At 46.7% G+C, this 13,351-nt stretch overlaps 1 protein-coding gene across 1 annotated transcript; it reads left to right on the forward strand.

Moving 5' to 3' along the window:
* Positions 1 to 4,024: 4,024 nt before the first annotated feature.
* Positions 4,025 to 10,382, forward strand: esr2a (estrogen receptor 2a). The gene is made up of 8 exons (XM_069722349.1): positions 4,025 to 4,494; positions 4,956 to 5,149; positions 5,997 to 6,113; positions 7,054 to 7,368; positions 8,209 to 8,347; positions 8,529 to 8,662; positions 9,541 to 9,724; positions 9,816 to 10,382. Exons 1-8 carry the CDS (start codon positions 4,085 to 4,087, stop codon positions 10,081 to 10,083), a joined length of 1,761 nt encoding a protein of 586 aa, XP_069578450.1. The 5' UTR covers positions 4,025 to 4,084; the 3' UTR covers positions 10,084 to 10,382.
* Positions 10,383 to 13,351: the final 2,969 nt, after the last annotated feature.

The following is a 13,351-nucleotide window of genomic DNA, read 5'->3' on the forward strand; positions in this document are numbered from 1 at the left end:
CTTCCTGTCACCTTTCTGGGGAACAAACAAGATTGATGTCAGTCAGAGTCTGGTAGCGGAGCTCTTGTAGTATCTGTTGCTCACATCAAACAAGAGTCTCTGAAAATACAGCTGCAGGAAAATGACTCATTTTTCTCTCTCGCTTATTTGAAAAAAAAAAACAAAAAAAACAAACCTGAAACTTCACAAATGACAAATGCATCCTGTTCGTTTTTTGGGGTGATTTAAAGTGCACGAATATTCAACGAGCGAATCGGTGTTTAGTCGAGTGTCGCCGGGAAGCTCAAAAATAACACTTTTAAATGTTTAAATTTGGCCTTTTTTTTTGAGAACGATATGTCGTCGGTCCAAAGCGGAACATCCTTCGGGGGAGATTTATTTATTTCACATTCTCTGGCACCCTCGCGTCTCCGCTCGTTCTTCCTTGCTGAATATAGTCGGGTTCACCGTCTGCTTACGGAGCCGTTTCGCATCCGTTTCCGTTTGATTTCTTTTTCTTTTTTTTTTTTTTAAGGAGGCGGCGAGACTTTCGGATGAGAAAATGACACGACCTTGAGCTTTTTGTGGTTTCTGGCGAGCGGCCAGGAGGAGTTCTCGTCGCTGCAGATTGCGCTTCATTCGGCTTTGATCTGTTTTTTTTTTTTCTTTTCTTTAGGAGGTTTTCATCCTTCATGCGCTGGCGGTTGCGTGCGGTCGAGCAGGTCGTGTGCGCTGCGGCGAGGCGGAGTCGCCGAGGTTTCGCGTCTAATCTCCTCTGCCGATTCAGTTTTGGTGAGAAAGCCGACGGAACCGTTTTTTGTTGTTGTTGTTGTTTTTTTTTCTTGTTTCCTGAAATTGAAACAAAAACCTTTTGATGTCAAACGTCTCGTTTATAAGGGATACAAAAAAACAACAACAACAACACAAAGTAAAGTAACTCCTAAACTGGCCACGTGCTGGGGTGTCGTGGTAACGGCTGCGTCAGCCTCCCACCACAGACTCTTTATATGATTTGATGTGGTTAGCGTACCTTTTTAAAGATGGATTAAACTGACCGGTTGGTTTTAAAACGGACGAGAGACATAAAGAAACAGAAGTATGCATTCTTTGTGTTTTGGCTTCTTTCCTCTTTTGACGACCGAACAAACTTCGGCATCTAAATGTTTTCTGTGTAAAGCCTCGAAAGGCCTTGAATGAAGTTTATACGACTCGCAGACCTCTCTCTCCCCCCCTCCTTCAAATTTGAACCCCGCCGGTTTCTGCCGACACCGCTCTCTGCCTCCGGAAGGCGGCGACGTTTAGGCCGCGGGGAGACGCCGACGCGGCCGCCGACGTCCTCGAGTAACATTTCCCGAAACCGCCGCGTCGGACGTCCCGGGGCCGGGCCGGACCGGGCCGGGCCGTCGTCTCCCGACGTCAGCTGCGGCCGGACGGAGGAGCGGGGAGGTTTTCTCCCACGGCGGAGCCTGCCAGCTCCCGGACGGCGTGACGGCGAGGGGGTTCGAAGGCCGAGGTCAAGAGGTCAAGAGTTTCAAAAGGGAGCAAAAGAGCCTTCTTCCGACATCTGCTTTTCAGCCCCGAAATTGTTATCGGAGAAGCGAGAGCCCGGTTCACGAGCTTCTTCTCTTGCCCCCCCCCCCACCCCCCAACCCACCCGAGGCGACCGGCGCGTTTTGGGAGGAGGGCCGTCGGCCGCGGGGGGGGGGGGGGGGGGGGAAGGTCGCCGGACGCTCTGTGAAAGCCGTGAGACGTTCGAAGAGGACGGGCGCGTCATCGGATTCGAAGCTCCTCGAATATCGTTCATGACGTCGCAGCTGAAGTTTTTATGATGCGCTCTTAATACTTTTAATCGTCAATCCTCCCCCCCCCCCCTCCGCCCCCCCTCGTGTTTCGAGTAGAAACAGATGAGCTGGCGAGCCGTTTAATTAAACTTCAAACGGAGAGTTGCTCAAACTCCCCGAGACACCGGACATTTAATCAGTTTGACGTCAGGACAGAGATGATAAACTCCAAGAAGTTACACGGGTGAAGCTGCCCTCCCTCTGCCAACGCGCACTCGGCGTTGTGAGCCAAAGGTCGTTAAAATATTCCACAAACTGTTGCTGCCGTTTTTTTTTTTTGTTTTTTTTTAAATGAAGGCCGGTGTGTCTGAGACGCGAAGAAGATAGAAATCTGTGTTTCGTAAATAGGCACAAAGTAAATTTGGTCTGTTTGCAGAACAGAATTTCTCCTGAAAGTATAAATAAGAAGTGTGAAATTGGGTAAAAATCGGAGCGCGGACGACGTGAATCTGCCCTCTCAGGACCGGCCGACCCGCGATGTGTCCACACCTCTTCAGTGAGTCAAAGGTTGTGGTTACAACCGCTTCCCTGTCTTTTTTTTTTCCTTTTCTTTTTTTTCCTGCAGAACATCTAAAGTGGCGTTTGTTGTTTTTTTTTTCTATTTTTTTTTATTAAGCATGCAGAAATACAAACATCTACAAAATATAACAACACAGTATAATGCTTCTCGTTAATATATCTGACAAAAACGAGACTAATTATTATTTTTTTTTTCTTACGCTTGAATGTTTGTTGATGATTTGGAAGTCTTGTTCAAATGGCTCCGTTCTTGTGTTTTCACAGCTGCGGGAGTCATTACTCTTGTTACGTTTTAATATCGTATCGGGGCGATGTCGATTTTCAGTTTCCAATATAATTAACGGCCACTTGGACTCGTCGCAGCGGTGCGGGTATAATTACTGGCAATTTTACAGCAGCGCTCATTTCACAGCACAAGACTCGCGGACACTCCTACAGATTATGGAGTTTTGTTGGCCGGCCAAACCAAAAGCTTCTCTCAGCTATTCGGCAAGATTAATTAATGGAGCCCTTTTTTTTTTCTTCTTCTTTTTTTCTTCTTCTTCTTCTTCTTCTTCTTCTGGACGAGTAATAATTTACAGCGGCGGGCTCGATGCCATAAAGGTAAGAGACACCGTGTACCAACTCTGACAGACTCCCGCCACCCAGGAATGATTAACTCCGTCACATGTCCAAAGACTAAACCAACACGTCTTCCGACTGCACGGCGGCCGCCGCCGCGCGTATCGATCCACCGGCTGCCCGCGGGACGTCGTAAATCCTCATCTCTATTTCCTCTCGTCGTTTTTGCAAACTGCACTCCTCACGAAGGGAGAAGAGCGTCTCCCTTCGCAACGATAATATTTTCTGGCAACCGGGAGCCTGAAGTTTCACTCAGCAACTTGATTGTGTGTGTTCTGTATAAATAATCATTGAGAGGAAAGAAGGGATTTTTAAATTTTGATATATTTATGAGGTTATTCTGCCCACTTGGTGATCTTAAATGGAATTTGCTTACTTTAAATTTTATTAATTTTGTTTTTAAAGGCGGGGACGCTCCGATTGGTTTATTTCACGTCACGCCCCGAAACCTGACCTGTGATGAATTAAAGCAGGAACCCCCTTTGGAACCGCGTGTTTCAACCTGCGCTCAGATTATCTGATGTTAAACCAGCACAAATGGATTTGGACATTTCCTAAACGCGCGAGTGTCGCGCACTTTAGACTCTAGACTGTTTGAAATGGAGCCAAAAATCACATTAAAAAAAAAAAAAAAAATCGAACATCGCGTTTCACCCCCGGCCTTTCAGTTTTTCATGTGTTCTTCCAGGTGGCGAGCTCCGCTGACACTGAGCGATGTGAGGCTCATGGCTGGACCGAGACGGATTGCTGAACTTCCTCCCCGCTCCGACTCCTCTCCCCCGCGGGCTCGCCGTCTTCCGGATCGCTTCGCGAGAATTCCCCGTCGCGCCGGGCGGCGTCGGAACGAGAGGGAAGCGCGTCCGGTCCGACGCGTCCGCCGGTGCCGACGCTTCGCCATGTGAGCTCGTGAGCGACATCGAGCTCTCCCGGCCCGTGGGAGGTGGATCTGCTGCCCGCCGCTCTTTTTTTTTATTTTTTATTTTTTTCCCCAAAACTCCAGCACGTCGACACCGGGGGAGGAGGGAGGGAGGGGGGGGAAAGAGATGACTGCGTCTTAGGCTCCCTCCCTCTACGTCGATGGTGTGGTAATCCCACTGACCGCCGAGACGTTTCCTGTTGTTGCGATGGCCGCCGCCTCCTCCTCCTCCTCCTCCTCCTCTCCGGAGAAGCACCAGCCCCTCCTGCAGCTCCAGGAGGTGGACTCCAGCCGAGTGGGCGGCCGCGTCCTCTCCCCGATCATCAGCTGCCCCTCTCCCGGCCTGTCCCTTGAAACCAGCCAGCCCATCTGCATCCCGTCCCCGTACGCCGACCCCGGCCACGACTTCACCGCCTTGCCGTTCTACAGCCCGACTATCTTCAGCTACGCCGGTCCCAGCATCTCGGACTGTCCCTCTGTCCATCAGTCGCTCGGCGCCTCTTTGTTTTGGCCCAGCCACGCCCACATGGGCCCGCCCATCCCTCTGCACCGCTCCCAGGCCCGACCCCAGCACGGTCAGCCAATCCAGAGTCCCTGGGACAGTGTCTTAACGACCAGGTAGGACGGCGGCCGTCGCCCCCTGACTCTGGCATGCTGTTTTAACACCCCGGCTCACTAATCGGCAGCTTCACGTTCTTTTAATAATAGATTTGCCTGTCATTTGCTTTCACGATGAATTCTTCTTGAGAGGTTTCAAAATGTCAGTAAATAACGGCCCGCGTTAAAGCCACCTGCCACCGCCCGTCAAAACATAACGATGAAAACACGCGGGTTTTTGCTCGTCGTGATTTCGCTTCAATATTATGAATTTGCGCTTTTTCCCCAACTTGTCTTCCGTCTCTCGCAACGTTTCAACTGCTTCGCAAAAAGGCAACGCTAAGCCGAAATAACCACGCTAAACGATTAGGCGCTGATTTAATTCCCACGCAGAACATTTCATTCACCGGTGAGAGCAGATTGCTTATCCCGCATGTTTTGTTTGTTTTTGTTTGTTTTTGTTTTTTTTTTGTCACGGGAAGACGCGGCGACTCGGACATATCTGTTAGTAAGAGCGTGAAGAGGCGTCCCCAGGAGAGCGAGGACGGCGCGGCGTCATCGGGCGGTAAGGCAGACCTCCACTTCTGCGCCGTGTGCCATGACTATGCTTCGGGCTACCACTATGGAGTCTGGTCGTGCGAGGGGTGCAAGGCCTTCTTCAAGAGGAGCATCCAAGGTGAGACACCAGATCTTCGCGCGTACGGTTGGAAAACGAGAGCCGGTTACAGTCGCTGGAATATCGGTTTGCCGAAGCTTTTGGTGGCGACTGTCGGTTGACTCCATTTGTTTTTACATTTTTTTTTTTTTTTTAAATACAGTTTTACTGCACCGCATAAATTTGCCACGTCAGCCTTGTCGACCCGCCACTTCGGTTCAGGCGGAAATATCTAAAAAAAAACTGTGGGGATAAATTGCCATTCAGTTTTGTAGAGACGTTCGCGGTCGCCAGAGGATTCATCTTCTTGACTTCGGTGACTCCCCGATGTTTTATCTCTCGCCGCCCGAAGGTCAGAGTTGTACCCCAACATGCGCTCGTGCAAAGCAAAGCAAATCTCCTTTTCTGATTATTTTTAATTCGCGAGTTTTGAGTTTTGGCCGTCTACCCTTTACTTTGACTGGATCTCGGGCGTCTGAACGTAAAGTTTCTGCACTTGCCGACTAAGCCCTTACGGGACGGCCTGTTTACGGGACAATAAGCAGGCGAGAGGGCGTCTTATCGATCCAAAAAAGAGTGTGTCATTATTGTCCTTCAGCCGGAGGTAAACACACGTGGAATTTATCTTTCAGTCTGGAAGTCTGTTGGGTCGTCAGTGCAGCGCTGCAGCCTTTGATATCTTTTTTTTTTTATCTTTCCGGTCATAGTATCAAAAAGGCTCTGGCGCCCCCGTGGATTTGTGTTCTTTTTTTTTTTTTTATTATTATTTATTTATACTATTGAATGGAAGGTTAAAGGTCAAGTTCAGCTGCCTTCAGATGACATTTGTCTCTCTTCATCTTTGTGTTTACCTCTTCTCTGTTTTCAGGACACAATGACTACATCTGCCCGGCAACCAATCAATGCACTATAGACAAGAACCGCCGCAAGAGCTGCCAGGCGTGTCGCCTTCGCAAATGCTATGAAGTCGGGATGACTAAATGTGGTTAGTGTGACTTTCTCCCCTTAAATGCGCGTGTCCGGCGGTTTTCACCCGTCGGTTCCCACCGGAAGTCGTCGTATTTTCCAAGACGCTTTTAACCTCTCTTTTGCAACGCGCCGTTCCGATCGTTGGACGTTTCATTCATTTTTTTTTTTTTTTTTTTATTATCCTGAACTGCAGAACAAAATCGGGACAATTAAAGCCGCACAAAACTGGGAAAAAGAGTTGGGATCATTTTTCATTCGAACTGAATAGCGGGAAGATATTTGCATCGGGACTCACGAAGCAACAGAATCGCGCGCGCTCGGAGAGAAAAGGCTCGGAAAATACAGACGCATTATGCCGTTGCGCCAAACAAATATGCTCACGGCGATGCATAAACATCCTCCGTGCGCTGGAGGAAATGAGGCGAGCGAGTACAAACCTCCGCTGCATATTTTGGTCGTGTTAAAAGTTCAAGTCTGGCTGGAGGTGTGCGAAGAGAGAAGTGGAAAACTGGAATCCTGAAAGCGAGGCGGAATAAAATAGCATACAAATCAGATTCTGGTCAGACGGACGGTGGATCTTGTTCGTAACGTTAGTCGAGCAACAATATTGTTTGTTTATTCTTTGTGTATTCTGTTCTTCATCAGTTAATCATTTCCATGTAAACATGAATCTGTTCGAGGTGACTGCTGTTAGCTGTTAAGGATTGCGGTTGGCCCAGATTGATTGTTTTTTGTTTTTTTTGTGGTGGTTAAAAATCAGGAACCGCCCGGCGCTAAACCCTCCCGGCCTGTTTGAACGGTCACGTCTGGCCCATTTATTTGAAACACAAGACACTTGCAGAAGTGGTGCTGACGAGAACTCGCCGGGTTTCCGCGTTTGTGTTAATGCCGCAAAGTCTTTTCCGGAGCGAGTAAAAACATCTGCTGTACTTTACCGATTGTTTTCTTTTCCTCAGGCATCCGTAAGGAGCGCGGGACCTGCAGGAACCCGCCGACGAGGCGAGTGACCCGCCTGTCCTCGCACAGCAGGGCGATCGCCCCGAAGGCGGTAGCCGGACCGGCGGAGGAGGGTTCGTTGAACGAGCCGCCGCAGCCGCCCGCGCTCACCCCGGAACAGCTGATCGCGCGGCTCGTGGAGGCGGAGCCGCCGGAGATCTACCTCATGAGGGACGTGAAGAGGCCGCTGACCGAAGCGAACGTCATGATGTCGCTCACCAACCTGGCGGACAAGGAGCTCGTTCACATGATCAGCTGGGCCAAGAAGATTCCAGGTGTGTGTGTGTGTGTGTGTGTGTGTGTGTGTGTGTGTGTGTGTGTGTGTGTGTGTGTGTGTGTGTGTGTGTGTGTGTGTGTGTGTGTCAGGCTCTCCCGCGGCCTGTTTCAAAAGCTTCCATTATTTCTTCTTTTTAAACAAAGTTTTGACTGATTTTTCAACCGTTTTGTTAAAAGGTCGCCACTCAGACAGCAGTATCAAACCTCTCATCTAAATCTCTGCAAAAAAAAAAAAAAACAACTAATTATGTTTCCCAAAATGTCAAAAGGACTTCTTCATTACATTCGAGTCACAGGTGAGCTTTTGCTCGGTGTCGCATTCAAACTGCAAACACAAGATATTACGGGAAATTGCAGCAGTTTTGAACACGCGTCCTCAGTTCCTCGAGAATCTTCCTCCCTGTTGCTGCAAACAAATACTGCAGCTGCTAATAATAGTTTTTGTTTGAGTCTGCGTGTCTTTGGCCTTTTCGAAACCAAATCCTATGAGCAACATTGAAAGAGACGAAAAGGAGTCTGAAGCAGATTGCGTAACGCATTTTTTTTTTTTTTTTTTACTTTGAAATTATGCAAAACGTCTTTTAAAAAAAAAACAACCTCGGGATGAATTAATGATCTATTTGATGCGTCTCTTCCTTTTGAACGTTCCTTCAGAGCAGAGTTGGTGACTAAGTCTTGGCGAGACTCGCTGACGGTCTCCTCTGTGCTATAAAACTGTTTGGCGTTGATGGAGTTTGTCAATGAGCTGTGATACAACAATTGTTATGCGTTCTGTTTTGTAAGACTGAACACGACTTCTCGCCACGAATTGCCCGCGTCTCTGTTTGTCCTTTGCTCAGGGTTCGTCGAGCTCAGTCTCTTGGACCAGGTGCACCTGCTGGAGTGCTGCTGGCTGGAGGTGCTGATGATGGGGCTGATGTGGAGGTCGGTGGACCACCCGGGGAAACTCATCTTCTCCCCTGACCTCAGCCTGAGCAGGTATCACCTCACGTCGGCCACGATTAAAGGGCCCTGCTTCCTTTTTTCTTTTTTAATACGGAAGAATTCAAAATGTCTTTTCATCTCTGCCTTATTTGATTGGGTGAAAATCGGGACTCGTTTGTGATGAATGACTGCTTGTGTGTGTGTGTGTGTGTGTGTGTGTGTTTTTTAATGGCAGAGAAGAGGGGAGCTGTGTCCAGGGATTTGCGGACATCTTTGACATGCTGGTAGCTGCCACGTCCAGGGTGAGAGAGCTCAAGCTGCAGAGGGAGGAGTACGTCTGCCTCAAGGCCATGATCCTCCTTAACTCCAGTGAGTGAGCACGTCTGTCTTGTCTGTCTGTCTTGTCTGTCTTGTCTGTCTTGTCTGTCTGTCTTGTCTGTCTGTCTGTGTGCGGACGTAAACTCGGTGAAATAAAGAGCACGTGTCTCCAGTCAATGAAACCTCGGTCGAGTGTTTGAGGTCCTGATTAAGTTAAATGGTGAAAACCCCCCCCGCCACTTAATTCGGTTTGCTTCATTCTCAAAAGTTAGAAACAAAGAAGGCATAGACGTTACTGACGCAACGACATAAAAGTCTTGATCGGTCCATTTGCGTCATAAACATTTACGAGTGGACGCGGCGAAAGAAGAATAAACGATCCGCTGTTGATGAATAGATATAAAAAAAAAAAATGTAATCATAAAAATGCTCGCACCGCTGAACTGCAGCGGTGTTTTTTTTTTTTTTTTTATGTGCGAGCGCTCAGGTCGGTATTTATTTATCACCGCATCAAAAATGTTCTTTTTTTTTTCTTTTTTTTTCAATTTTTTTTTATGGTCGTCGTTCGAGGGGAATTTTGTTGAAACGTGACCGTAAATGTGGTTAAACTCAAAACGTCAGCCAGGCGGTTGAGAGAAAGATGCACGAAACCTGCGACCGGAGAAACTCGACAACGCAGATGTTTACTCGCCGTTGCATAAAAATGGCACTTAAGTGCGGTGCGAGGCGACATTTCTGATTCTCTTTGGATTTGGAGAAAGATTTTGGCGACGTAGACGGGGTGGGGGGAGGGGGGGAATAATAATACTCAAAACCGCAGTTGACTTGTCATCGACACCGAAGCAAAAAACAACAACAACAACCCCCTCTCTCCTCCCCACCTCCATCTTGTTTGTGCACGAACACGTTTTCCTCTTCTGCGTTACCAGACATGTGCCTCAGCTCGTCGGAGGGCAGCGAGGAGCCGCAGAGTCGCTCCAAGCTGCTGCGCCTCCTGGACGCCGTGACGGACGCTCTGGTGTGGGCCATCGCCAAAACCGGCCTCACCTTCCGCCAGCAGTACACCCGCCTCGCCCACCTGCTCATGCTGCTCTCGCATGTCCGCCACGTCAGGTACCGGGACGCCCTCCGTCCTTCGCCCGCGTATCGGAGAAAAAAAAAAAAAAAAACCACCAACTCTTGTCTTGTATTTTCCCGTGTGCAGCAACAAAGGCATGGATCACCTCCACTGCATGAAGATGAAGAACGTGGTGCCTTTGTACGACCTGCTGCTGGAGATGTTGGACGCCCACGTCATGCACGGCTCCCGTCTGCCTCGCCGGCCTCCTCAGCAGGAGCCCGCGGACCCGGGGGAGGTTCCCGCTCAGCCTGGCGGCTCCTGCGGTGGCCCCTCCAACACCTGGACCCCCAGCAGCGCCGGAGCCGGAGCCGGAGCCGGAGGCGAAGCCCAGCAAGACTTTCAGACGCAATGAATCGTCGCCGCTTTGCACGCAAAAAAACAACAACAACAACAACAAAAACCAACAAAAAAAAAACGAGCTCACGGGACCGACGGGGGGTTTGCTTCGCAGGAACGGTCGGCGGAGACTTGAGAGCGGGATCCTCTGATCGCTCACCGGCGAATCTTTGACACTGTGCGCCGTTTCAAGGTGAACTCTCCCAATCTTTAAAAGTTAAAGCCGTAGACTAGACTTGCGGGATTTGTTGCCGCCGTATATCGAACAGCCAGAGAGGAACGGGAAGATGCGCGAACTGCAGATGTTTTTTTTGTTTTGTTGTTTTTTTGTTTGTTTTTTAGACGAGAGAGCCGGAGTCCGACGGTAACGCCGACTCGGCTCACCTCGCCTTGTGTGTGACGCTCGCAAGAACCTCTCGCTTTCCATTTTCGGCGCCTCGAGGTCTCCGTAGCCGCACGCGAACTCCAGATTTGACGCGAAGCCTATTTCCCCGCGCGATTCTCGGCAAAAAACTGTCAGCGTAAAGAGCTTTTCGAAGTCATTATAGGCATCATACTGTTCACCATAGTTTCAGTGTCAAGGCTACATCTGACTTTTTTTTTTTTTTTTTAACATTTTAGCAATTTCATTTTATTAAAGGAAAAAAGTGGATGCTGTGTGTGTATGATATAGTCATAGCAGAAACTTACCAGAAGCATAACTCTATCCTGGTTACAACTTTTACAATCTTATATTGGAATTTCATTGTCAATAATAATCCCCCCCCCCCCCCCCGAGTTCATGCTTTGGCTTGTGTGTGGATGTTTTCTTAAACTTAAAGGCCATTGATGACGACTTTCCTCTTCGCACATGCTTCAAACTGCAGCTGCAAAATTGCCATTATCGATTTAATCCGCTGATAATCTAACCAGTTAATTATTGGGTTGATGCAGTAAAATGGTCTAATTTCCCTCGGGCCATCTTTAAACGTGTTGTTCTGTCTGACCAGAAAGATCCATTTTAAAACTACTCTTATGTTAAAGAAAAGCAAAAAAAAAAAAAAAAAAAAATTGTTTTTGTAATCAAAATACCTGCTGTTTAATTTACCTGTTGATCACCTGTTCTGGAACTAAATATAGCTCGGTCAGCAAAAAATAATACGCTGTATAAAAAGAGACGATATAGATTTTGTTACACGAATAATATCATTTTGATATTTGTGTTAAGTCGCTTGATTGATTCAGCAAAATCAGACTTTCTCTGTTTTACCTGCAGATTGTTTCTACAAATATTTTAAGAACATTTCCACCGTTGGATTAATGCCGTGAATGAACTCCGATTAAAGGCAGCGTTGTCACCAATAGATAAAACGGTCACCTTGTCCGCATTGGTCAGGAAACGCTAACGTTAAAGTAGTTTTATCTCGGTTAAAATGAATAGAAACTGATCAATTGTCTATATCTGTTTAATAATGATCATTTTGAACATCATGCCGTCTGTTTCTAGTCGTCGTTGCTTGACAACAGACCTGTGGTTGACCACTGAAGGGCCTGAACGCCTGCTTTACGCCCGTCTCTGCTTTAATCAAAGACATCTTTGTTTTCTGTGAAGAATCAGATCCACTGTTGCTCTTAAGACAAAATAACACTCATAACTGGCAACATTTGAAAAGAAAAAGACAATTTTTGTATTTTCGAACTTGCTACAGGAGCTACTGTGACATGACGCAGCTTCAACAATCAGAAGCCAGAAGCACTGTAAGATTTGTGGTTGTAGGGTGGGGGGGTGGGGGGGGGCTCTGGACTTCTGCAGCTCTTCAGTCCTTCTGTCTTGCCTTGTGCTTTTCCTCTCGTCACTCTTTTTCACCAAACTGTATCACCAGTGTCTTCATGTATTTACAGTGTTCTTGTTCTCAGACAACTTTTAAAAATGACTGTGAACCACTAAAATTATAAGTGAAGGGGCCGCTGGTCTTTCTGTCAGTTATTTGAGTCCATATCTGTGATCTCCACTGACTTCATCCAACAAGCAGGCAAGCAAGGACAGAAATGTTTACGTCTGTCCCATATTGTAACGTTGCTGGTGGATTTATTTATAGCGCCGACATCCTCGTGAAGATATTTTTTGGGGGGTTTTCAGTGTCAAAAACCATCTCGGTACCGTTTCACACTTCCTCTCTAAAGCCTCTCAGTGGAGCTCTTTTGAGAACAAGCTGTTTTTAGTCGGTGTTCCTACGGCTCATTAATATTAATGAGCATCTCCTCTGATTGGCTGACTAATTTTTGAGTGACGCCTGACCAGGCTCAATCACAGGTGACAGTCTGTCGTTCCTTAAACTTACCGGCAAACGTGATTTAATCGGCAGAGAAGTAACGGAAACGCTATCAGGCTCATTTGAGCTGGATTCAGACCAGCCAACCTCCTCATCAACCGAGCTCACAAATTACTGTTACAAAATGGTGAATAATGTTTTTTTTTATCAACTTCCATCATGGGCGTAGCCACAGAATTATTGGGGGAAGTCGTATCCCCCCCCCCTCAATACTGAGAAAATATATATTTTTACCGCATTATAGAGACGAGGATGTGTTCATTATGTTCTCCTTTTAAGAAAAATTCCTGCTTCGGTGTCTTCTTGGATCCTCCTCTGTTCACACACAACACAACATACAATATAAACTGATCATTTGTTTGGACATTTTGGTCCACTTGCCATACCAAGATATTTTTGACATTTTGGAAGACATACAATATGTCTACTGTGACATACTGTGTGCATTTTTTTTTTCATATTTTGGATGACATGCTATAGTATGACTTTTTTTTCATATTTTTGACGACATGCTATAGTATGACTTTTTTTTCATATTTTTGACGACATGCTATGGTATGACTTTTTTTTTCATATTTTGGACGACATGCTATATAGAGTATGACTTTTTTTCATATTTTGGACGACATGCTATAGTATGACTTTTTTTCATATTTTGGACGACATGCTAAAGTATGACTTTTTTTTCATATTTTAGACGACATGCTATAGTATGACTTTTTTTTCATATTTTGGAGGACATGCTATATATAGTATGACTTTTTTTCATATTTTGGACGACATGCTATATAGAGTATGACTTTTTTTCATATTTTGGACGACGTGCTATATATAGTATGACTTTTTTTTCATATTTTGGACGAAATGCTATATATAGTATGACTTTTTTTCATATTTTGGACGACATGCTATAATATGACTTTTTTATAGTATTTTGGATGACATGCTACAGTATGACTTTTTTTCATATTT

The sequence above is a fragment of the Brachyistius frenatus genome, unplaced genomic scaffold, assembly GCF_029030835.1.
Source record: "Brachyistius frenatus isolate BFR_SWC_R1_liver_20210118 unplaced genomic scaffold, ASM2903083v1 Contig_286, whole genome shotgun sequence".
Taxonomy (NCBI): Eukaryota; Metazoa; Chordata; class Actinopteri; family Embiotocidae; genus Brachyistius; species Brachyistius frenatus.

Excerpts from the sequence above, each read along its gene's own strand:
- esr2a (XM_069722349.1), top strand. The coding sequence starts at position 4,085 with ATGGCCGCCGCCTCCTCCTCCTCCTCCTCCTCCTCTCCGGAGAAGCAC. Across the intron at positions 4,495-4,955 it reads GACAGTGTCTTAACGACCAG|ACGCGGCGACTCGGACATAT; the intron begins GTAGGACGGCGG and ends TGTCACGGGAAG. Across the intron at positions 5,150-5,996 it reads CTTCAAGAGGAGCATCCAAG|GACACAATGACTACATCTGC; the intron begins GTGAGACACCAG and ends CTCTGTTTTCAG.